This window comes from Myotis nattereri, assembly GCF_964212035.1.
Source record: "Myotis nattereri genome assembly, chromosome: 10".
In the NCBI taxonomy this organism is placed as follows: Eukaryota; Metazoa; Chordata; class Mammalia; order Chiroptera; family Vespertilionidae; genus Myotis; species Myotis nattereri.
Window position 1 is genome coordinate 81627551 of NC_138085.1, and position 25254 is coordinate 81652804.

The window sequence follows — 25254 nt, forward strand, 5'->3', positions numbered from 1 at the left end:
GCACCCCCAGCATCACCCCAGCATCTGGCATTGGCTGCCAGCTCCGCCTCATGCTGTCCGTTCTCCTTGCTCTGCCTCTTCACTCCCTTTGGTCCCTCTGCCTGCCGTGGCTTTCTCCTCTCTGTCGAGCAAATCTTGCAGACTCAGGTCTAGTGCCACTTCCTCCAGGAAGCCCTCGCAGTCACTACCACCCCCGACCCCACTGTGTTCATGCATGGCTTCGCCAGAATCGGAACTGCTATACATTAAGCACTGCAGAGGAATAAACTATCGCTGATACAACAACGAGATGCTCCAGTCTACTCCAAACATAGGCGGGGAGATCAGAGTGAAGAGACACCGTAGTCTCAGCCCATTATACCTGAACTATTTTACTTCTGCAAACCTTACAAGACATAGGAGCCCGTGAGGGCATTGCCAGGGCGGTGAGGGCATTGCCAGGGGGGTGAGGGCATTACGAGGGCTCCGCCAGGGCGGGGAAGAAAAGCCAGGGCCCTGAAGCTTAAGGCCCACGGGGACCCTGGTCTTACACACGCATGTGCCCAGGACAAGAGAACTTTTAAAGACAGTCAACAGAACGAATACCAGGTGGCGTGAGTTACATGCAGTCTGTGCCTAGCATGTGTTTTTTGACTGAATACTCATCCGGGAACAAGAAAAATCAATGTCATGTAATAAGGTCCTAGATGCACCGAAGGCCGGAAGGAAGGTATCCTCCCTGGAGACAAAGAGGTAAGGGGTGGGGAGGCCAGGGGTGCATCAGGCCTGGAAAGGGGCTCGTCGGAGGCAAGGCGGGGGCGGGGTGGAGAGAGAATAAGGGCCCCAGAAATAAGAAAAACCAAATGCTGGGCGCAAACAAAACAGTCCCGAACGCCCCGGACGGGTGGCGGTCGGAGGGGCCCCTGGGAAGGAGCGATGGGGCCGGCCACCCCCTACAGGTCCCTCCTTCCGCCGCTCGCCCCGCCCCCGTTAAAAAACCCCACCAGACCCGTAACCTCTACCCGGCCGCCTCCCATTGGCTACGCGAATGAGCGACGCCTGCAGGGGCCAATGAGCCGCGGCCACGGCTTGGCGAGCGCCTTCCGGCCGCCCCTCCGCAGCGCCGGGCGCCTGCCTCGCGGGCCGAGGGCGGGACGAGGGCGGCGGGGGCGCGGCGCGGCGGAGCAGAGGCGGCGGCAGGACGCGCGGCGGCCCGGACGCTCGGCATGGCTCGCCTGGTGCTCGGTAGGCGCGTCCTTCGTCGTCTTGGGGCGCAGTTTGGAGGCCCCGAGCCCCCACGACGGTCCGCAGCCCGGGAAGCGGGCGGGCGCGAGGCCTGGGCCTGGCCGCTCTGGGGTGGGGGCTCGCGGCTTGGCCCCCGCGGGGACGCGGTCGGGGAGGCTATGGAGCCCGGGGATGAACGGGGAGTCCGGGGGCGGTAGAGGGAGCCCTTGGCCGGAGCCCCCCGTGCGGGCCAAGGGCGGAGGTGCGGGGCCCTGGCGGACTCCGGGGCGCGTGGGGAGGTGAGGGCGCCCTTGGCGGGGGCTGCAGCCACCCTGGAGGGGGGTGGGGGGTGCGTGTGCGGAGCGTGGCGGGTGCAGGGAGCCCGGAGGCCGGGCTCGCACCCGGGGCGCCGGGGACCCCGGGACAGCGGCGAGCCCGGGTCCGCGCGCCGCGCGCCGAGCTCCGGGTGGAGGGGCGGCCGGGCGGGGGCGGAGGCCGGGGCTGCGGGCGAGCGCTGGCGGCCGGGCTGGACCTCTGACGGCGGCCGGGCTTGGGGCTGCAGCCTCCAGGGGACCTCAGCCCCGAGTGTGGACGGGGGGTCACGGCTCCTCACCCCGCTTGTCCTCACCACTTGTTTGATGGGACCCCGACTTCCAAGAAGAACTGAAATATCGACACGCGGGCCTGGCAGTTGCCTGGTCGGGCGCAGTGCGTCCCTAAAGCTGGTTACGGTCCATGGGCTCGCGCTTTGCAGAACTACAGGGAGCCCAGACTTGGCTGAGTGATGGCAATGCCCGCCTTAGGGACGAGGGAGCGACGTGGAGGACCCCTACCCCCCCTGCTCCGGGCGCCTCCCGGGCCCTAACGGCCCTTACAGCGACCCCGACCGCAGGGGTGAGCCCAGCCCCTCCCCCGCAAGCATAGCTGCGTGTCTGGGCGCGAGTGCCTTAGCCACCCCTGGCTGGCCCTCCGTGGGCTGTTCCGAGCGTTCGTGAGTGCGTACACGTCCGCAGAGAGCAAACAAGATAGAAATACCTGCCGTATCGCTGCGGGGAGAAGAGATGGGGGTGGGGTGATCTGTTTAAAAGGTGCCCACACGTGGATTCAGACGAAGCTCTCCAAGTCCGAGGCTCATTATGGGCACCAGTGGAATCAGCCTTCTGGGGAGCCCGCTCCGCTGGGTCTCTGGGTGGCTGCGTTGGTCCGTGTCGCCTTGCTGGCAGGTGTGGGATGGAGATGTGACGGATGTGGATTTGCAGCATCCTGAGCCGCGGTGGAGGGATCAGGGCAAGCGCGGATGGCGGGCTCCCACCAGGTGTTCCGGTCCCCATCGGTGCTCATTATCTGGGAGTGGAATGGGATGTGAGTTTTAGAGACAGAACGCTATTGGTCAGCATTGACCTGCTTTATCATCGTAAGTGGACCTACGGTTTGGGTTTTCTTGAGGGTTTCTGTGGGGTAGTTACTGGCCATGTTTTTGCTGTTGGAATTTATGCATCCTTTATCCTGTCTTTCTGAGTATTATGTTTGATTTCCTTCTAACCCTCCCAGGTACTTCTGCCGTGTAGTAAGATTAGATCTCAAGGCTCTGTCGTTAAGACATTTCCATTGGATAGCCATATATTGGGGGGCAGGGGCTCTTGTGAGAACGAGGCAAAATTTGAAGACAAGCAAACATCCAACGCCAGTATCCTATATAATCTGTAATAATAAAAGCGTAATATGCAAATCGGCCGAACAGCAGGACGACCGTCTGGACGACCATGCTGACACCCACTGGTGCCAGGCCAGCCAAGGCGGGTGTGATGCAATTGGTCAGGGGCCAGCCATTGCCCCATGATCACCCTGCAGAGGAAGGCCCAGGCCACCAGCTGGTGGGGCGATCAATTGAGGGGCTCCACGATTGCCCCAAAGAGGGAGGCCCAGGCCACTGACCAGTGGGCTGTGGTGGGTGGGCAGGGCCTACATCTTTGGGGCGATTCATCACGGGACTGAGAGGGTGCAGGCTGGGCTGAAGCCCCCCCCCCCCCCACCACCATGCATGAATTTCATGCACCTGGCCTCTAGTCCTATAAAGTAAAAGGGTAATATGAAAATTCACCGAACTGCAGAACCACTGGTCGCTATGACACACACTGACCACCAGGGGGCAGATGCTCAACACAGGAGCTGACCCCTGGTGGTCAGTGCGCTCCCACAGGGGAAGCACCGCTCAGCCAGAAGCTGGGCTCACTGCTGGCGAGTGCAGCAGGGGTGGCGGGAGCCTCTTCTGCCTCCACAGCAGTGCTAAGGATGTCTGACTGCTGTCAGGGGGACATCCCCCGAGGGCTCCTGGACTGTGAGAGAGTGCAGGCCTCAGTCCCTGTTACAGTGAGTGTCAGTCAGTGGGCGAGGCCACCTTTGTCTGGACAGAAGGCTCATTCCCAAGGTAAAATCATGGGCCATCCCTTTGGTGACTTTAGCTTGAAGGGGACAGTACAGTCTTGATTGCTGTTCTGACTGAGGAAGGAAGAACCGAATCCCCTGCCACGACTGACCTGGTGACCCTCCCTGGGATTGTTTCCGCCGTCCCCAGACCTTCGGTTAATAACGTGGGCTACATAACCATGTTCCGTTCCTAATTATACGGCCTTAGCGACGTGTCTTTGTTTTTCTGACCTAAAGGGAACGTGAGGGCACATACCACACCACATAGAGTTCCTAAACGAGTTACTATATTTTAAATGTTTAGAGCAATGCCTGGCACACAGGCCATGGAAGTGTTACTCTTTGTTAAGATGTCAGTTTCTGGGGAGCAGTTGGACAGATAAATATATCACAATATTAGCCGAATCCCCAGCACCCCCTGTAAGATTGTGTCCTAACTGTCACCACTCATTTGAGTGGAGCAAAGGTGAAAAGCATTTTCAGCGTTGGCCCGTTAATAGTGACGTGTGGGAAACAATCAGATTCTGTCAGTAGTGGATTGGCAACATGATAGAGCCATTAAAATTGGTTACTATGGGGGTGATAAGTAACCCATAATTATATAGAAAATGTCTGCAACTTATTTTGAGTGACAAAAGGTTACAGAAGGGAATATAAATATATAGATATATAGATTCTATTTATACAAATATATAATAAAATTTTAGACTTTTGTTGCATAGAGATGTCAGTAAGAATATTCTAGTGGGGACTGTTGGTGGCTTTTCTTTTGCTTTTCCATTTTTTGAAAATTTCACAACTACATGTATTGAACAAGTATCAATGCACATTGACTTAAAAAAAAAAGATAAACTTCTTTAAATGCAGTAGCTCTCAGGATTCTTCAGGACCAATGTTACTTTCAAGCTTATTTGGAGTTGGGACTATCTTTGCTTAGGTTCTTAATTCACTTGCTTCACTAAATATATCAAGCTCTATTTAACTTTTTCTGCAGCAATGAAAAAATTATTGAGCAGCACCAGCCAATCAAAATTTAATGCAGCCTTAGGTAATCAAAAATTTTCTAGTAGCCACATGAAAAAGGCAACAAAATGAGTGAAATTTGTTTTAATATATATTTATTTACCCAATATGTCTAAAATACTATTTCAGCATGTAGTCAATATAAAAAATATTAATGAGATATGTTTAAATTTTCTTTCCTACCAAGTTTTTGAAATGCAGTGCTTTTTACACCCATAGCACATCTCAGCGTGGGGTAGCCATGTGTGGCTAATGGCTACCACGTTGGGCAGCACAGTTACTGAGGGAGCCACTTCGGTTGTTCTGTTCTTCATTCACACTCACCCTTCCCCGCCTCTTGAAATGGAGTAAAGACTGTGCAGTCCTCTTCAGGCTACAGTCACCAACGGGATGGTCCGTCTGTCACAGGCTGTGTGTCCCTCCCCTCTGACTGTGGGCATTTCATTTTGTTCATGATTCCCTGTACTTTATCTTTAGCCATTCTCCCACCACATGTGCCTTCTCTTCGTGCTCAGTTCACTCCCATCTTTCAAAAGAAACCATCGTTCTACCCCACATTTGCTTGCGTTCTCTGCTTTTCATAATGAAACTTGTTGACAGTTAACTGTATTGTTTTCCCCGACGTGTCCCCTCCTACTCCGATCTTCTGTAGACTGCCTGCTGCTTATTCTCACTCCTCCACCGCTGCCAGGGCCTGATGGTCTTTGTCACTAGACTTTGTCACTAGATCCGATGCAGTTTTCCGTCTTTCCTGCTTAAGCTCTCAGTAGCATTTGTTGCTGTTGCCCAGCCCACCTTTCCCTTGGCTTACGTGGCCTGCTCTCCTGGTAATTCAGAGAGCTGCTCTGCCGCTTACATGCATGCCCGTAGGTGGGCCTTGGTCTCGCTCTGCCCTTTTCAGTAAGGATGGTTCTCGTCTCTAGTTAGTGATGCTGCGAAAAATCAAGTGATCTGATGTGTTTGTAAGTGATTTGAAAATAGAAAGTGCTATGTAAGTATTAGGTGGAATATTCAGTAATAGAACAATTAATTCCAGAAGAAATTTACCATTGAGTTATTCTAAAAAGTTCCATTTGAAAATGTGACTAAGATGGCATATATACACACACTAGCTTAGAAGATGGGTCACTCACTTTTCATTCGTTTTATCAACAGATTAAAAGAAATTATATGATAATTCTCATAGATGCTGAAAAGACAGTAATAGAAATTTCATTAATGACATAGTTTATCTGTTTCAACTCAAAAGCCAGCATCATGCATATGGGAAAATATTCCTCTTAAAATCAAGAACAATCTCTTATTTAGCATTGTTCTTCAGTGTAAAACAATGTAATTAAAAAACAAAATTATATATGAATTTTAAAAGAGGAGGTGCAATTTTGATAGTATTACCAATTTAAAAGACTTGAGTTCTTAAAATACTTGTAAGCCAGTTCAGAACTTGTGTGTGTTTTTTTTAAATATAGTTATTAAAAATTGCATTGAGTTCCTAGAGTGACTAACAAAAATACACTTGGTCGTCCACAGTGTAGCTAAACTATGCCGTTATGACACAATAGACTGTTCGCTTTATACCACTAACCACATGAAAAATCTTTGTAAGCTCATCCAGCAACATCGTGAGTGCCTGGTGATATGCCATTTGATAGTGTAGTAGAAATAAAAGTATTAAAATGGTCATTGCCCTTGAGAGAGTCCCAGTCTAGTAGGGGAAACAAATAATTATTTTTCCCTTCAATTAAGAAAAAAGGCTTTAATAAAGATGGCATGCGGGAAGGCTGGGGGGTGTTGGGGGCGGGGGGAGGTAAGAGATTACCGAAGGACTTGTATGCACGGATATAAGCATAACCAATGGACACAAGACACTGCGGGGGGGGGGGGGGGAGAGGGGGAGGGCATGTGCCGGGGGATAGGGGAAGCCCGGGGAAGGTCGATGGGTGGAAAAAAGGAGACATATGTACCACTATTTGTAATACTTTAAACAATAAAACAAAATTAAAAAAATGAAGATGGCATGCTGATATGGCAACTGAATAACACAGGGAACAAAGACTGCGTGGGCTACCCAAGCTCACAGCTAGATGTAGCCTCCCAGTGTTTCCGTGTCCTGGCCCATAAGTGGCAATAGTAGTGCTACCTCGTAGGGTGGGTATAGAGAACGAAGGCACTAGAATAATGTTTGAATCGTTTTCCAGTGCATCTCCAGAGAGGAGAGTGCGGACTGCGCCAGTGGGAGGAGAATCCTAGGGGCTCCGACAGCAGCAGGGAGAGGGGCACAGGGCTAGGAGGGACCGACCCAGGCCGTCCTCCAGTGCGAAGGGCCTTGGTCAGTGGGAGAAGCCTGGCCGCCTGGGTTTCCTGCTGCTCATGACCTGCTTTTGGTGCTTCCTCCAGGTCTGGTGAGCTGCACCTTCTTTCTAACAGCGAACGGGCTGTACTCCTCTAGTGATGATGTAATCGAATTAACTCCATCAAATTTCAACCAAGAAGTTATTCAGAGTAACAGTTTGTGGTTTGTAGAATTCTTTGCTCCATGGTAAGTATTATAAAATAGTTGTCTGTTGTTTGTGGTACTTTAGAAGGAAAAATGCTATATAAAATGCGATTTTGTTCAGCCATCTAGTTTACCTACTTCACTCCTTAGAAGAAGTAGACGTGGGAGACTCCACAAAGGATTGTTTATTAAGGGCCATGGAGATTGAGCCAAGTGTGTGGGGGGGGGCGGGTAAGGGGGGAGTAGCTAATGTTGCAAGAAAAGGAAAAGAAACTTATAATTCAAGATGGTTTATCCTTACAATGAGGTAAGTAGGATGGGGACAGGAGGGAAACTAAAGAAAGAACGTTGGGCAAAGGAAAGGGAAGGGCCAGTGATGGACTCCATTCTATTTCTTGAAGAGGGTTGCTCCCAGAAATATGTAAGTTATTGTCTTGCTTTACATTCATTGTTGGAAAAAACCTTGGTGGGGTGAAGATGTAATTACTATTGACGTTAATGGTGTACAATTATATATATAGTCAGAATACAGTATGTAGTTAAAACATTTAATGAAAACAAAACAAAACCCAACAAATAGAAGTGTAGAGACGGTCGGTGGGAGCGGTGCGAAGTGGCAGAGACTGTCACAGCTGGGAACGGGCAGGCCACGCCTGCCTGGGGGGACCCGACTCCCACCAAGTGCACCTGCAGGGGAGCTGCTGGTGACCTGAGACCCAGAGTGGTCCTCTGAGGAGTGAACTGTGCCTTCGAGCTCACACAGGACAGTCAGGCGCATTCCCCCTGGGGTCTGCCTGATGGAAGGTTTCCACTGTTGCTTTAGCTTTTCCTTTGGAAGACCATGAAGCTGAGTTTCGGAAACATAATGCCAGTCCCCATGAAATACTTCACTTAATATCCAGTCCCCATGAAATACTTCACTTAATATCCAGTCCCCATGAAATATTTCACTTAATATCCAGTCCCCATGAAATACTTCACTTAATATCCAGTCCTCATGAAATATTTCACTTAATATCCAGTCCCCATGAAATATTTCACTTAATATCCAGTCCCCATGAAATATTTCACTTAATATCCAGTCCCCATGAAATATTTCACTTAATATCCAGTCCCCATGAAATACTTCACTTAATATCCAGTCCCCATGAAATATTTCACTTAATATCCAGTCCCCATGAAATATTTCACTTAATATCCAGTCCCCATGAAATACTTCACTTAATATCCAGTCCCCATGAAATATTTCACTTAATATCCAGTCCCCATGAAATACTTCACTTAATATCCAGTCCCCATGAAATACTTCACTTAATATCCAGTGCAGCAAATAAAGGCAGAACCCCTCTGCTTTAGGAGGTGATGCTGCCACATTGCCGTACAGCTGGAGCCACACACTGAGGCTCACTTGACCAGGTACACGCTAAAGTTTAGTCTCTGGTATGGAGTCAGGAGTGCTAGAGTTTGTTCAAACTGAATAGAATTTAATTGAGCAGTAATTAGGAAACACTTTAAAGTTCTGAGATGAAACAGGATTTTAATAAAGTCATACAAAGATGAGCTCCTTCAGGTTCCTGTTTTACTGATGCTTGTACTCTCTGTAAGCAGCCACCCAGGGCCTGTCACTCAGTACACTGTTGTGGGTGATTTTATGGGATCAAAGGCTTTAACTGTTGCCTTACTTTGTTTTTATCCCCTAAAAGGTGTGGCCACTGCCAGCGGTTAACACCAGAATGGAAGAAAGTAGCAACTGCATTAAAAGTAAGTTTTTGAGATGTCCACATTCACTTGGGTATGTTTCAATTCATGCTAGTGAGTTAATGCATAATAGGAAACTAATTTGCATATTAAAGCTCAAAACCCTTGTTTTGATGCCCAAATGATCTAGGAAGCAAAGGTATACTGTCCATTTTAATGTTTATATCGCCTGTCAGTTCTGTTTCATGGGAGAATTTGTGTTTCACTCATCGTTCCTCTTGGGAATGGTTTCCCAGACTGAAGCCCTCGCTCGCTCTGTGTAAAGCCCTTTGTTATCTGTGATGCTGACGTGAATCAGATGCTGGTCCTTGTGAACTCGGCTGCAGCTGCAAGTAGACAGCTCTCGTGTTTCCACAGGGTGTTGTGAAGGTGGGTGCCGTGGACGCGGATAAGCATCAGTCCCTCGGAGGCCAGTATGGGGTGCAGGGGTTCCCTACCATCAAGATTTTTGGATCCAACAAAAACAGACCAGAAGATTATCAGGGTAAGGACTTGGCTACCTCCTTCCCTGGTGGAATTTTCATTTGAGCAGGTGGGGGGACAATAGGAGAAAACTAGGATTCTGTAACTTGCTTGCCCTGTTGCCTCAGCCTCTTTGTGCCTAAACCTCCTTAGCCCTGCAATGGCACAGAGCAATTCCCACCTCTTCTGGTTGGTTCTGAAGCTTAAATGGGTGTCATGCAGGTAAAAAGTTATTTGTTGTCGTTCATTTGGCTTAGCCTTGGCTTAGCCCACACGGCCTTTGCAGCGATGGTGATGATGTTCTGTGCTTCCCTCTTGTCTTTCTTTTTATAATGAAAAAAATACTAGCTACTTAGTACTTCAGTTACTTGATACTGAATAAAGATTTTCAAGTGTTTTTTGTTTTTGTTTTTGTTAATCCTCTCCTGAGGATATTTTCCTCATTGATTTTTTTTTTTTTTTTTTTTTTAGAGAGAATGGAAGGGAGGGGGATGGAGAGAGAGAAACATCGAAGTGAGAGACGCATTGATTGGTTGCCTCCTGCACCCTCTCTGGCTGTCCGGAGATCGAACTCATGATCCTTTGGGGCATAAGCCGACGGTCTAACCACTGAGCACACTGGCCAGGGCTACAAATGTCTTGCTGTGAGCTCTCTGCCCTCTAACTAGGAAAGGGTCTCGAAGAGCCATGTGGCAGAAAGAAGGCTTGTAATTTGAGAGTCAATTTAAACTGTTGATGTTACTATGGAGCATTTCGCCCATGAATCTTTGTCTTGTAAACATATAGTATTAAAGCTTTTACTTAGTCTCCCAGACTATTGAGAAGTAACTACAAAGTTTCCCTGCTTTGTAGATAAGTAAATCGTGAGTATCTGCTCTTAGTCACTGAGGCAGCTGAGGAGAGAATTCTGGCTCCAGACTCTCAAAGCTAAATGTTATTTTAGTTACCCTGTGGGTTCTTTTATGCAATGGTCCTATTGCATTTAGAATATCACAGGCAGATCATCATCATATGTAAGATAATCATAGTTGCTAGGTTGGGCTGTTTGTGGTCCTAATAGAAAGCATTGGGCATGATGTATTTAAATTTAAATTACGGCTCATCTGATCTTTTTTTTTTTTTAAGATTTCATTACATGGGCCCTAAAGTGACAACTTAGAGTCAATCATTGTTGCTTTATGTGAGCAAAACAAGTTTGGGGGGCGGGGGGAGGAGAACCAGCATCCCAGTCAAGCAAGGTGTTGCTGTAACATCTCTGCTGGTGGCTGCCTGTGTCCAGCCGGTAGGCCCTTCTCAGGAAGGGAACTCGAGGGAGGGCAGGGTCTGGAGAGAGGACCTTGCTGGCAGCAGCCTGGCTTTACGTTGGCCTCATCACACGGGCTTTATAACTAAACAGAACACTTCACTCCTGGACCTGCTGCTTGTCTGTGAAATGGCGCGTGAAAACCTGTTTTACCCCTGAACTCGTACATGTAAAGCCTGTGACGTGGTAAAGACAGTGTTGCTGGCTCGTCACCAAGCTGTGGAAGAGAATCCTGCAGCGAGGCCTTACACACCCCCTTTCTTCCGGACCCCCAGCTCTGAACCTTCGTCAGATGATCAGTTTCATTTTTCTGAGTAAACATCTGCTTTCTGCTTCAGAATAATAATTTGCTTTGCTAACTTGGAAAAAACAAGTGTTTAGAGTAGGGGTTGCGTTTTGCATTTGGCTTGCTGCCTGTTTTTGTAAGTAAAGTAAGAATTTGTCGACTCTTGGTCTAGAGCAGGGGTGGGCAAACTTTTTGACTCGAGGGCCACAATGGGTTCTTAAACTGGACCGGAGGGCCGGAACAAAAGCATGGATGGAGTGTTTGTGTGAACTAATATAAATTCAAAGTAAACATCATTACATAAAAGGGTACGGTCTTTTTTTTTTTAGTTTTATTCATTTCAAACAGGCCAGATCTGGCCCGCGGGCCGTAGTTTGCCCACGGCTGGTCTAGAGTGAGAAAACCCTCACTTGCCTTTGGCTCACATGTTCCTTGACTTGGTGTATTTCAGGTGAGGATTGGTGGGAGGTCACGGCTCAGGGCCGAGCCAGAGCCTGTTCTCCCATGGCCTCCGCCTTCTGTGTAGGCACTGGCCCTGGGAGCCTCCGCCAGGGGTGCAGCACTAGCTGATCGGGACATGGGATGCACTCAGCGTGTTGCTGTGCCGTGTTTTCTGTCAGGAGTGAGGTGTTCTCAGCTTTGATCCCTCTAGGCCATTTGATTAGGAAATCCTGTAAGAAAAAAAGGAAGATGAAACTTTCTGACGCGATTTTATTTGAGTTTTGCCTTAGAAATCACAGACTTCCGAAGGCTGTTGTCATTCTTGAGTCTTAGCTGCAGGGCCTGGGCGCGGGGCGTGCAGCCGCCCACTGCTCTGCTGACGCCTTGTCCCTGCAGGTGGCAGGACTGCGGACGCCATCGTGGATGCCGCTCTCGGTGCCCTGCGCCAGCTCGTCAAGGACCGCCTGGGGGGCAGGGGCTACAGCTCTGGAAGACAGGTAAGGCTCCGGGGTCGGCTCTCCTGTGTGATGATGGTGAAGCCTCAGTGCACCCCTGGCGGAAGATAGGTTTCTTTTTAAATACTGCAGATTGGTGGGCTTCCTTTTAAAAAATAATAGGAGGCTGGGTCCCCTGACCCAGAGGGAGTCAGCCCTCCAGCTTGCTCGTTTGGCCGCCTCAGAACCACCGTCATGGTAGCCAGTCAGTCCCAGGGCACCCTGCCCACCCGCGGGCCCAGAGCCAGCCCCAGAGAGGCCTCCTCGGCCCGGGGCTGGGAGAGGAGTGGGCGCAGAGGGCGAGCGCCAGGCCACGCTCACGTGCACGGAGAGGGGGGCCCAGCTCCGATCGACGGCACAGGTGGAATTTGGGTGCCCTCTCGGCCCAGATCCGGGGCAGTGAGCCCAGATCCATGGGAAATTCTCCAAAAGTGCGTAGGGAAGAGGAGAAAGCAGTTCCTGCTCTATGGCTTGGTGTTTCAGATGCCCTGGTATGAGGTGTGACGTTAAGCCATCAGATGCTTATGATCTTGTGAAGGGCATTGGGTTCCCTGGTAAATGTAGATAAAGGGCCCTCTGCTCCTCTTGGCGCCCTTGCCTGCATCTCAGGCTTGGTCACGGAATGAGCAGTCGCCCCCTAGCTCCGGGCTGGGGCCCAGGCAGCAGAAGCAAGGTAGCAGCGCTCACGGTTTCTCAGGGTCGACACTGAGGAAAAGCACTTGAGAAAAGGAAGGGGGGGGGGGTGTTACTTTATTTTTCTTCAGTGGCAGAGACTGTGGAAAGGTGGTAACGGTAGTGATGTGCGGCATCCTGGGGTCGCCAGCAGTGAGCTGGAGTCTGAATTCGAATCGTGTTGTTAAGGTGATTCTTTGAGCCAGGCTGAAGTTGCTCTTAGACAAACAGCAAGGGACTGAATTTAGATCCCTGTTTGTTATACTGAATGTACTACAGGTAACTGTTTGAAACTAAATATTGTTTATCCAGCAAAAATGATAAACACAGTGTCCTCATTTGACAAAGTAGTTTTTACTTGAAAGAAAAACTCAAAAAACGTTAAAAGGTAGAGGCGATTTAGTTATCGGTGCGTTTAGAATAGGGATCCTGTTCTTTTGGCCACTGCGTAGTTTAATGTTTGATGTCCCGATGACAGGGTCGAAGTGAAAGCTCAAGTAAGAAAGACGTGATCGAGCTGACGGACGACACCTTTGACAAGAATGTTCTTGACAGTGAAGACGTTTGGATGGTTGAGTTTTACGCCCCCTGGTGTGGACACTGCAAAAAGTAAGTTCTCTGAACCAAGTCTTTTTCTTAAGTCAGAGTTTTCAATACAATTATCGGGCTTGCTTCGGAGTTTTCTGTTTTTGTTTTTGTGTTTTACTCTCTTCGTCTTCGCCCACCCTGCCCCCTGCCTATAGCAACCACCAATCTGTTCCCTGTGTCAAGGAGCTTGTTGCATGTGTGTGTGTGTTTAGATTCCACATATAAGTGAGTGTGTAACTCCCTTTGAAAAGCTGAACCAGATCATAGATATAACCAGTATCTCCTCCCAAAATGCTCTGACTCTAAACAAGCAATAAACATTGGCTTTAGTCCCAGGAGTTTCCTCTGTCAGATTTGCAAAGGTTAACAGAGCTAAGCAGTCAAACTAGGGGGGAGTGACGAAGGACTGGGAAGCTCATGGGAAGGGCGCATCGTGTCTTTCATAAATCTACGGAAAATGTTTTCCAAGTGTGACGTCACCGGGCGGGCGGAAACGCGCCCCTCAGTTAAAGTCTCTGTGCTGAGATGAGGCTGTTTGTTTGCAGCCTAGAGCCAGAATGGGCCGCGGCAGCCACTGAGGTGAAAGAGCAAACGAAAGGGAAGGTGAAGCTGGCGGCTGTGGACGCCACGGCCAACCAGATGCTGACCGGCCGGTACGGGGTACGTTTATCAGGCTTTCTCTTTGTGAAATACTCGCCTTTTCCCTGCTGCTTTACCCAGAACGCCAGGCCTCCGTGTGAGAGGAGGGGTGTTTCGTCTTCTTGTCGTGAAGAAATTAAGCCACTTACTGTTAGAACTAATAAATAGTGAGTCTGGGAGCTGTCCCTCCCAGGATTCCACTGTTCCTGTGCGCCTAGTGTGGTCCCTTAGCCTTCCCACGCGTGCAAGTTGTTCGTGGGGCTTTTGAGTGGGTCCATTTGTTCTAGAGCAGATATGTTACGTGTGTATCCAGGGTTTGAATAAGACCTGGCCACGCCCTGCATCAGATTGTTAAACCCCCTGACTTCCAGACCTGTGTGTCATCCTTGGACACGGATGCAGGCTGGGAATATTTTTGACCTTAAATTACTCAGAAGGTGGTTTCAGAAACCATAAAGATTACCTTGCTTCTTATTAAATGCTCATTTGATCTTTAATAGATTAGGGGATTTCCTACAATCAAGATATTCCAGAAAGGCGAGTCTCCTGTGGATTATGACGGGGGGCGGACAAGATCTGACATCGTCTCCCGGGCCCTGGACCTGTTTTCTGATAACGCTCCGCCTCCTGAGCTGCTCGAGGTCAGCAGGCCTGTCGCACAGGGAGGGACGCCTTCCTCTGACGGGAGGGGGGCATTAGACCTCTCTTCACATGGACTCTTCTCCTTTAAAATCCTCTTTAACCTGTCAGTTAAATCACTGCTTTTCCTAACGTTAGCACTGCGATCATTGCACTGTGAAAAAGGACACCTGAGCTTCTCAGCAATAGAATGGGTCTTTCCTTTCATTCTGAGAGTAATAGCCAGCATTATTGAGCAGTGAACTATGTACTAGGCACTGTGCTGCTTTCATGTAGATTTCCCTCATTTAATTCTCATGTGAACACGTAGCAGTAAATACTGTTTTTAATCTCCATTTAACATATGAGGAAACTGAGGCACGGGGAGCTGCAAATTCATAAAAATATATGATGCGCATAAGTGTGACAGAAGTGTCAGAGCCAGGCAGCGCCCAGCATTCTGACTTCAGAGACTGTGGGTGCGAGTCCTCAGCACCCCCATACGGCTGAGGACCCATCACGGAACCTCTGAGGCGGGGCTGGTGGAGGCTCGGGAGCAGCAGGAAGTGTCCTGGGAGACTCCTGCTCTGCCCTGTAATGGAAGTGATGGTGCTAAGGCTTTGTCTCCGTCCCTGTCTGCCGGGTCCCAGATCGTCAGTGAGGACGTCGCCAAGAAGACGTGTGAGGAGCACCAGCTCTGTGTGGTGGCCGTCCTGCCCCACATTCTCGACACGGGTACGACGAACAAGAACTCGCTGCTCTGAACATTTTCTAAAGCAATTCATGCTGCTCCTTTATTTCTGTCTTTACAATTTCTGTTTGTTTAAATCAGGAGCGGCAGGCAGAAATTCTTATTTGGAAGTTCTTCTGAAATTGGCAGACAAATACAAGAAGAAAATGTGGGGGTAAGTTCCTGAACTTAGTCCCTCCCACGTGGGCAGGAGAGGGTGGTGCTTCCTGAAAGGGTGTGGCTCCCTCCGTTTTCTTAGGATGGGTTCCTGTTTGTGTCATTTAGGAAGAAAAGAAGTACTGCAGGTTTCTTACTTATAAGGCAGTTGTTTGTAACATACTTTTTCTCATATGAATTGTAGTTTAAATGGTGGTTGGGGTCCCAGGCTAGCAAGCAAAAACTTAATTAGTAACATAGTTGAATTCTAGCATGGCCTCGAAGGCTAGATAAGGAGGAAGAAACGGAGGTGCTTCTGTGCCCTCCCCTGCAACACCAGATCTGGACACATTTTTCAAACAAAGGATGCCTGTCTCCTCCCTTTATCCTGTGGCTTCTCATCCTCGGCCTGTGTTGCAGCCCCTGCGATCACTGTCGCTGTGCCTTGTGCTTCCTGTTAGTTCGGCAGGCACTGATTGTGTGCCTACAGAAGGCCGCCTGCTGAGTTTTTCATTTTCCCCTTTGTAGAAGTTACTAAATTTGGTTGAGCATTTTTAAAAAAATTAAATATATTTTTATTGATTTCTGAGAGGAAGAGAAAGGGGGAGAGAGAGATAGAAAGATCAATGATGAGAGAGAATCATTGATCTGCCTCCTCCACGCCCCACACTGGAGTTTGAGTCCCCAACCCAGGCATGTGCCCTGACCAGGAATCAGACTGTGACCTCTTGATTCATTGGTTCGATGCTCAACCACTGAGCCAAGCCGGCCGGGTTGGTTGAACATTGTTATACAGGGTGGGGCAAAAGTAGGTTTAGAGTTGTGAGTACATGAAATAGTTTATTCCTGCATTATTTACTAATTGTAAATTTTCCATATGAACAGCTGTAAACTTACTTTTGCACCACTCTGTATGGGATAATGATGACATATCCATAATTTCTTAAAAAGTAGTTATTACATGTGTTATAATTACCTAAATGATACATACATAATTACCTAAATGATATTGGTAACAAACACAGAAAGTTCATGAGGCTTAGTGGACAATATTTTGGAGATGGGGGTGGGTGGAGAAACTGTCTTATAGGTAGACCAGTCCATTTGGGGGACTTCTGGAGTTGGGGTGTAGGAAACTTGAGGGAGGAACTGTGTTACTCAGGAGCACATTTAGAATACATTATTTTTTGAAACTTACCTTTTGTTCTCATTTATTTCATCCATAAAATATTTGAAGTGTAGTCTTTTGTTCTTTAATCAAGATGTGCTAGTTAGGGTCTAACTGAATGGAAAGGGGCCTTTGCCCTGAAACCAGTCTGCCTTCCTAGGTGGCTGTGGACGGAAGCTGGCGCGCAGTCTGAGCTGGAGAACGCACTGGGGATCGGGGGGTTTGGCTACCCCGCCATGGCGGCCATTAACGCGCGCAAGATGAAGTTCGCTCTTCTGAAAGGGTCTTTCAGTGAGCAAGGCATTAACGAGTTTCTCAGGTAACCTTTTTGCCCTTTTGAGTTGTTTTTGTTTTGTCTGCTTGTTTTTGCTGTGGGCTTTGATTCAAAACTGGGTTGATGTAGAACAGGCAATAAGTGGAATTAGTTTGTATTTGACATCAGAGACTTAGAAGTTTATACATTTGAGCTTTTCAGTTGCCTTTTCCATGGGAATGTTCTGCAGTAGCAGTTGATGCTCACGCTTCCCTGTTCTCTGGTCACCTCGTCATTCTGTTCAGTTGAGACTGGGCTCTTCCTGATTCTCTTCAAGGTCTCATGGGCGGGGGAAGCAGCCTGTCTCCCCCATTCCCGCCCGAGCGTGCTTGGTGCCCTTGACCTCAGATGATCCGGTTGCCATTTCTGGGCATTGGTCTTAGAGTGTAGTTATTTCAGAATGGTGTTACTGTCAAACAGGCAGAGTAGCAGTTACGTTTCCCCACTTTCCCACGTGCAGAGAGCAGCTGTCAAGCACCCACAGGAATCGTAGTGTCTATCCTTTGGGGTTTTCCAAGCCCACACTCCAGCGCCCTTCACCTGAGCACATTCGAGGCTCCTGTACAGCAGCCGTTTCCCAGCCTGCGGTCTTCCCGGGCCTGTTCTCTCCCAGCGCCTGCCAGAGGCAGGGCTCGCGTCTCCCTGAAGCTGAGCGGCGAGGGAAGTGCGGAATCGGGGCTCGCTGTGGGACCGAGGAGAGGAATGGAATCGCCGTCTTTCACACAGCCTTTCTGGGGCTTAACTCTCAACTTGGTAGTTTTACATAATTTGTATTTTAGTAAAATACACGTGCTGTTTGTTAAATGAGCCGCTCTGTCTGACGCCGACGCCGGTGGATTCCAGGCCTGGTGTGCGGTGGTCCTGCTTGAACAGGCAGTGCCGTTCAGGGCGTGTCCCGGGGGGGTGTCTGCATGAGCAGGTGGCAGACCATCCTCTACAGCTGGCTCTCCGTGCACCCGCAGTCCCTCTAACCCCTGCGCTTGTTTGGCTGTTTTCCCCAAGGGAGCTCTCTTTTGGGCGAGGATCCACAGCACCTGTAGGAGGGGGGGCTTTCCCCACCATCAGCACCAGAGAGCCTTGGGACGGCAAGGATGGCGAGGTGAGTCCCGGGACGGGGCGGGAGGCTGTGCGCAGGATCGTGGCGGGGACGCCATCCTCTTTTTACCTTCCCGGTCCCTGCGCATCTTTGCTGCTTGTGAACCGAATCCTTTCCGAAGGAACGACCCGCTCTCTCACAGACGCCCACCGGAGACCAAGTCTGGGCCGGGACATCTGGTCGACCCCAGCCACCATGCAACCGTCTCCCGCGGCCTCCTGTTTTGGGGAATGCTGGTCGACCGGAATTTTCAGGGTGGGGAGGAAGGGGAGGGAGCCGGCCCTCGGCCCCCCCGGGAAAGGGGCCGTGTCCAGACCTAAGCCTTCACCTGATGCCAGAAACATCACAGCCTCAGGGAGGTCCCTCCTCTCAGGGCCTCATCCCATCCCCCCTGTGAATATGGCTGCATGGCATTTGGTTTGCTTAACATAGACCTCAAGATCAGGCCATAAGGAGGTTGCTTTCCGGACAGCACCCCAGAGTGAACATGAACCTTGAATTCATGCACCTGCCTTACAGAAATGGGAAGTCACAGCTTTGAAATGAGCCTTTATTCTGGCACATTCTGCCCGCCCTCCTCGACAGGCCAAGCTGAAGAGTGCCAGTAGAGCCATGTTCCCTATGTTCTCAGCTTCTCGCCCAGCTGTAGAGCAGACCTGGGTCAGGCAGGAGCTGGTGTTGTGGTCCGGAGCCCTCGGGATCCTTCCTCCTCCGTGAGCGGAGACTGCGAGCTCCAGGGCCGCCTGCGCCTGACTGCGGGCCTGACGTGGTTCCCTGTTTTGCAGCTTCCTGTGGAAGACGACATTGACCTCAGCGACGTGGAGCTGGACGACTTGGAAAAAGACGAGTTGTGAGGCTCAGCACAACTTGCGCCTTCTTTTCTTGGGAGCAGATGTTTCCAGCAGTGGAGGAACGTTCTCTGCAATCAGACGCATCTACTGTGGCCTTGTAACCAAGAAGTAGCACTTGATTGGTCATTTGAAAACACTGCAACAATGAACTTTTGCATCTCAAGAAAACAGTGAAAAATTCTATGAATTGTAGCCAGTGGATGGGGTGGCTTCTGTCAAGTACTATTTTGAAGAAAACTTCTGGGCTGTTGAAACACTTTCCCTCCCTCTGACTGCTGCTGGGGTGTTCTTGGAGGCTGTTTCTTATGTCAGTTTTTTAATGTGATTCTTTCATTTGAATATTAATGGCTTTTCCATGAAAGAATAAAACAATATTTTGGACAATGCCAACAAATGTATGAAATTAGTGTCCCCGTCATAAATTCAGAGCCTGATGCTTAGCCAGTAAATTGATCTGGTGATGACGGTCTGGCCCTGAGGTCTTTCCTTTCTAAGAACGTGTGACGGATGACGCCATCTGGATGCCCCACAGCACACATTCCCGTGGCTGCAGGCCAGGCTCCCCGGGCCTGTGAAGTGGAGAGCGAGTTCAGAGAGGACGACAGGCAGCCCCGCAGTGGGAACGGCTCAGGCCCCAGCGCGCGTGGGGCCACCAGCAGCAACGGCGGGGGCTGCGGCAGGTGGTACAGTTAGCGCACGGTTTTCAGTGTTGCTACTAAGTCCTCACAGAGCGCCCCTTAAGACAGACAGCAGCAGGTGGCCCCTTGCTGAGCAGTCCCCATCCGTGTAAGACATTCAGAAAAGGAAGTGTGGGTTATGTTAGGATGTAAGTGAAGAGCCCATTGGAAGGACTGAGCACTTCTTTATTGTAACTTACAAAAAATAAATACAACAGTGAGCAACTTCTGTGAGCCATTTCTCTGGAAATCTAAGTCCTGTAGGAGATGAAAGGAGCGTCCGTCATGCCGTCCGCACGACAGGAGCGGAGCGGCGCCCGCCCGGCGTGCTAGTCGAGAAGACCGAGGTCGATGCGGAAGTAGACGTAAGGAAAGTAGTCTTGGTTATTGAGTTGCAACCCAGGGATATCCATAGCTGCCTGCAAAAAAGACATCATGTTCTAAGCGCACAAACGAGTTTCGGGTTTTATCTTTACCTTTGTGAGGAAGCTGTAGGCACTGACCGCATGCTCTGCCCTGCACAGCTCCCACCCCACCCCCACCCCCACCCTCACCCTCACCCCGCCACACACACACACACACACACACACACACACACACACACAGCCTGCACACTTCCCTCCTGGTGAAAGGTAGATTCTCACTAGAGCCTGGCAAGCACCATTTGGGGGACGTTCGCACCACGTGGCGAGGCGGACCCAAGCTGCAGACGGCTGTTTCCGGTCGGATACCTACATCCAACATGCTGGCAGCTGCCACTTCGTCCAGGTGTTTGAAGACGGAGTTCAGAACCTCTCGCAAACGCTTGATGGACGACTTCTTTTGAGGCTGGAGGAGCACAGCCTGAAAATTCACTGGGAGTCCGTACCTTCCCGGACAGACAAGCTGTGTGAGTGGGTTGCTCGGAAGCAAGTGTGGGGACGGGGAACTGGACGGGAGCTAAGCGGGCTCTCCTGCAGAGCTGCCGCCAGCACAGCTTGGGAAAAGAGAGCTCGTCCAGCAGCGTGGCCAGGGTTGGGAGAAGCAGCAGATTACCGGGTCCTTCTGGCTAGACAAACCCCTACAACACGCTGGCCTGCTTCTGACAGGATGGTTGTTGACTGGGGAGCCGGGAGGTCAGCCCAGCCCTGGTGGCCACAAGGTGGGGAGTGCGTGGGGTAAATAGGCAATTTGACGGACTGTTCTGACCCAAAGCACTGACTGGAACCCAGCTGGTTTATCAAGCTTGTTCGTTCCTTCTCCTGAGTTTCTGTGGACAAAGGTTTGGAATGGACTCGGCACGCCTGGGTCCGTTCTGCTCACCATGCGCCTTCCTGTCCCCGCGCCAGCTGGGCGAGTCCGTAAAGGATCATACCCTTGGGCTTGCCCGACGCGCAGCCACTCATGTGGCCAAAAATCTGTTACTACTCCTTCGTTTTTATTTCCCAGTGTCCGTAAATTCCCCCTGGCTCCCACACTCTGCCAGTCCTCACTTCTGGCTGCTGATGCCTTGTACCCCGAAATACTGAAATGTATTTGAGCTGCAGAAAGGGAAGTCAACGGGACCAGGGAAGTGGGCTGTCTGTAGTGGCGTCCCATGTAACCAGGCATCAGGCCTACCTCCCCCTGCAACCCGTATGGATTGTCAGTGCCCGCCTCACTGCTGCAGGGTCCAGCCCAGCTGTGGGCAAACTACGGCCCACGGGCCGAATCCGGCCCCTTTGAAATGAATAAAACTAAAAAAAAAAAGACCGTACCCTTTTATGTAATGATGTTTACTTTGAATTTATATTAGTTCACACAAACACTCCATCCATGCTTTTGTTCCGGCCCTCCGGTCCAGTTTAAGAACCCATTGTGGCCCTCGAGTCAAAAAGTTTGCCCACCCCTGGTCCAGCCTTTCTCCTCCCCTTTACATCGCCATCTTGCCTTGTTCCAAACAAAAACTTCAACTCCCTACAACTCCTGTTCCAAACGTCAGTGTCCAGTGTCCTGTCACCATGATCTGTGTCACTCAGTCATCCTTTGCCTTTAGCTTCTCACACCAGAGACATCAGCACCTGAAGCTTCCCCTCCCTGGCCCTCCAGCACCCTCTCCCGTCTCACTTCCTCGGGCTTCTCGGCTGCCCCTCCTTAAATGCCGGGGGTCCCTGAGGTGGTCCCTCCTAGGTGAACTCCAGACGTCAGTCATCACGGAGGATTCCCTAACGTGTTCCTGTTGAGACCGCGCTCAGGTCCAGGCCGATGCGCGAGTCCCCGGCCCCCTTAGCAGCCCCACCACAGCCCCGCCTGCGGCCCCGTCCGGTTCAGCCAGCTGACCACCCCGGCTCACTGACCCTGAAGATGAACTAGCGCGTCCTCACTTTGATGCTACTCTGTCCACAGTCATTTAGCATCTACTCTGTGCAATGAGGCCCGATGATAGGCGCAGAGGGGGGCTCAGCCCAGCCCTCCCCTGGGCTCCCAGAGGAGGAAAAGGTCAGAAACGGCATCTGGAGAAGGCAGAGCGGCAGCACCGACGGGGGCAAAGGCCAGCGGACGTTCCCTGCTGCTCTAATGCACTTGCTCATCTATTTTCTCAGTTACGATCTCTCCACAGGCTGGGAAGTGGAAGGCCTTTAAAGAGGGTCAAGTAAGCCTGGCCGGTGTGGCTCAGGGGTTGAGCGTTGACCTATGAACCAGGAGGTCCCAGTTCAATTCCTGATCAGGGCACATGCCCGGGTTCTGGGCTCGATTCCCAGTGTGGGGTGTGAGGAGGCAGCTGATCGATGATTCCCTCACATCATTGATGTCTCTCCCTCTCCCTTCCTCTCTGAAATCAATAAACATATATTTTTTAAAAGGACCTGGTATCTCTACACATACAGAGCAGATGAAAAAAGCAAGTTGCAGAATCTTAGGTATAAACGATCCCAGTCGGGAGACACGGAGTCTTGAAACTCTCCGCCTGGAGCACGGGTGGGCGTGGGACCGTGAGGAATGTTTCCCACGGCACAGACTCTGAGCGTGACTTTTTACAGTGCTCGTGTCGCACAGCCGTCTCGGGACACTGGTCACCGCAGCAGCGGGGCCAGTCTGGGACTCATCACCAAGGCGCCAACCTCTGAGATGGGGGTAGAAGCTGAGGAGCCAGGGTCAGCTCCATCTGCGTTTGGACAAAACCACACTGGCAGCCACGTGGAGGATGAACTGGGGGCAAAACCAGGTAGGAGCCCATGGCAACAGCCGGGCAAGCTGAGGTGGGAGACCAGCGGAAAAGAAAGCAAAGGCAGGCTGGGCAGGCCTGTGGAAGGTGCGGTGGGTGGAGGCAGCGGGGGCAGGACGTGAGGGTGGGGGAGCAGCGGAGTCCAAGCTGAGCACTGGCAGTGACAGTGCTGGAGGGAGGGGAGCCACACAGGCAGAAACCCATGTTGGGAGGAGGGCGGGACCGGGAGACGCAGCAGCTTGGGCAGGGGTCGGGCTGGCCAGCCAGGTGGGTGATGGGAGGGGACCCGGGGCAACCTGCAGTGCAGGCGGGGAGGGCTGGAGGGACATGTTCAAGCACCCAAAAAGCAGGCTTTAAGGAATAGTTCCTGTTTGACTCCGTTTTCATAAATACATAGGATTATGCACATCTGTACATTTAAAAAGTCAAAAAAACTGCATTTTAGTAGTGTTTTCTCTCGCTGTTCAAGTTTCAGGGGATTTCTATTCATTATTTGTGCTTATCTATCGTTCCCAAAATTTCCACAGTGAACCTATTTTATAGCTTTTTAAAAAAAAATAAAGGTATCCTAAGTTTGGTGCTGGTGGTTTATGTGGTTTGGGTTTTACTTTTCTGGGGCCTTGTGAGCTCTCCGGTCCAGGTGTGAGAGGCGCTGGTATTTGCAGGGTCCCTGGGCCCTAGCGGCTACGCTGGTCCCTGGCGGCTACGCTGCGGGGCGGGGGGGAGCCAGCGGGAGACCAGGAGGCACCTGCCTGAGGCTGGCAGGACAGGGACAGAGCAGAGCAGCCGGCAGCCGGGGCCTCAGGGCTGAGGGAGGGTTTACTGGACCCCGGAAGTCCTGGCCCTGAGCCTGGAGGCTGGAGGGGAGCCCCGTGGCCCCAGAGCTGCCGCTCCCGGCCACCCCACCCCGGACAGCCCGGCGGGCACCTCCGCCGACCTACCTGAGCACAGACTCCACGAACACTCTCAGCGCCTTGATGTGCACCCAGGCGATGAAGGCTTCGCTGAAGTTCACCTTGAGCCAGCGCAGCAGGGGGCCCTGCAGAGAAGGGCAGCCATGACCTCTCGGCCCCTCCGCCGACCCGAGCCAAGAAGGGCCTGCCCGTCACCAGCCCATCACCTCCAGGCAGGCTGGACAGAGCAAGCCCTGAGCCGAGAAGGAGCGCCCGGGGCGGGGCCAGCAGAAGCAGCGAGTCGGGCCCAGCACCGTGCTCTCCGGGGGGCCGGGGGCCGGAAGCTCAGCGGGCCAACCACCGGCACATGCGTGGGGCCACCTCAGACCGGGCAGCGGGGCGCGGGCAGCCCCTGACCTCAGGGCTCTCAGCAGGCAGCTCACAGCCTCCATCAGACTCTGTGCTACAAGGGCCCACCTTCTTGGAAGGCTCTAGCGGGGCCCCCACCTCACGCTATGACCACAGCCCCAGGGCGTGAGGGCGTCACTAACGCTGGTGTGGCGGTCACCTGGGGGAGTTCAAGTCTCGCAGCCGAGGCCCTGCGCCCACAAAGGTCAGGAGTGGGTCCAGCCAGGACAAGACAGCGGAGCTGCCGCCACGCCTGCCCCCAGCAGGGCCTGCCCGTCACCAGCTCGTCACCTCCAGGCAGAGCAGAGGCAGCCTGGCCCAAAGCACCGTCCATTGTTGGGGGGCGGGGCCGCCCCAAAGAGGCCCTGCAGATTAGGAAGAAGGCCCCGCTCTGGGCTCCTTGAAGACCTCAAAAGCCGCGTAGAGAACAGAAAGGCAAGGATTTGCCGCTCAGACACCTGCGCTGGCGAGGGCATGCGAGCGGGGACCCCAGGACTCCGGGGGTGGCTTACCTCGCTCTCGCCCTCACTCTCTCTCTCTCTGTCGCTGTGCCCCGCAGCGGGCCTATCGGGGTTACCTAGCGGGGTTACCTTAACCTTGTGGTCCGGGAAGGTGGAGGATCCCTTTTTAAGAGCAACACAGGTAGTTTGCTAAAGGCACAGAAACGATTTATTAATCTTTCAGGAAACACATCAGAAACAGAAACCATTCTCGTCGCCTGACGGAAGGCAGGCTCAGGGATGCCGCCCGCCCAGGGGTGGAGGCGTGGCCCTGTCTGCCCGGCCGGCCCGGGACAGCCTTCCTGTGGCTCCGTATTCCGGGGAAAGAGCCCGTCTCTGGCCGAGGGCTGGGGTTACACATCGCTCCCTCTGCCTGGCCTGGGCCAGGGCAGCTCCGGAGCTGTCTGTCTGGGCGCGGTCAGGGCGTCTCCATCCAGCCCAGCCACGGCAGCCTCCTTGGCCTTCGGGGCGCCCGGCATGCAGTCAGTGCACGGCACCCTTTACATCTTTCTCTCAGACAGCTGGGCGCTCGGGAGACTCCCACCCTGTGATCTCAGAGGGAACCGACAACATCCGGGACCCAGCCGTCCCTTCCGCTGACAAGTCGCCAGAAAGATACAGGATGCTGCTCATGCCCACCTGCAAACAGGCTCAGGAGCCGGGCGGCTGGCCCGCTGTCGCCCCTCCCTGGCGCACAGCGAGAGCTCGGAAGGGACTGAGTGTTTCCGAGTTAGTGTGTCTCCCTCTGAGCTCCATTCCCCGGGGCCCTGGCAGGGCTCCCGGCTGCGCAGGCAGAAGTCTACACCGCGGGGAACCCGAGACCCAGTGCAGGTGTCGGCTCGGGTGTCAGTCCTGGGTCCTCGGGGG

At 51.8% G+C, this 25254-nt stretch overlaps 2 protein-coding genes across 4 annotated transcripts in view; one reads left to right on the top strand and one right to left on the bottom strand.

The window, feature by feature from the left end:
* Positions 1-1129: 1129 nt before the first annotated feature.
* On the top strand, positions 1130-19119 carry PDIA6 (protein disulfide isomerase family A member 6). Its single transcript, XM_081101432.1, has 13 exons — positions 1130-1224; positions 7051-7192; positions 8854-8911; positions 9266-9392; positions 11797-11897; positions 13045-13175; positions 13700-13814; positions 14294-14434; positions 15062-15146; positions 15244-15316; positions 16626-16784; positions 17781-17877; positions 18660-19119. The coding sequence occupies exons 1-13, from the start codon at positions 1206-1208 to the stop codon at positions 18726-18728; spliced, it is 1317 nt and encodes a 438-aa protein (XP_080957558.1). The 5' UTR covers positions 1130-1205; the 3' UTR covers positions 18729-19119.
* A 427-nt stretch (positions 19120-19546) lies between these two features.
* The window catches only part of ATP6V1C2 (ATPase H+ transporting V1 subunit C2), a 30217-nt gene continuing 24509 nt past the window's right edge, over positions 19547-25254 (bottom strand). The window contains exons 12-15 of one of the 3 annotated variants that reach the window (XM_081101434.1): positions 24400-24537; positions 23528-23625; positions 20138-20270; positions 19547-19821 (exon numbers count right to left, since the gene is read on the bottom strand). In XM_081101434.1, the coding sequence (XP_080957560.1) occupies positions 19732-19821; positions 20138-20270; positions 23528-23625; positions 24400-24537 (459 nt within the window). In that variant the 3' untranslated portion in view covers positions 19547-19731. Of the gene's footprint in view, positions 19822-20137; positions 20271-23527; positions 23626-24047; positions 24538-25254 lie in introns of all 3 variants that reach the window. The other 2 variants (XR_013996540.1, XM_081101433.1) reach the window with 2 other exon arrangements.

Bases quoted from the DNA above. Each gene is read 5' to 3' on its own strand.
- PDIA6 (XM_081101432.1), top strand. The intron at 9,393-11,796 runs GTAAGGACTTGG...TTGTCCCTGCAG, and splicing joins CAGACCAGAAGATTATCAGG to GTGGCAGGACTGCGGACGCC. The intron at 17,878-18,659 runs GTGAGTCCCGGG...CCTGTTTTGCAG, and splicing joins GGGACGGCAAGGATGGCGAG to CTTCCTGTGGAAGACGACAT.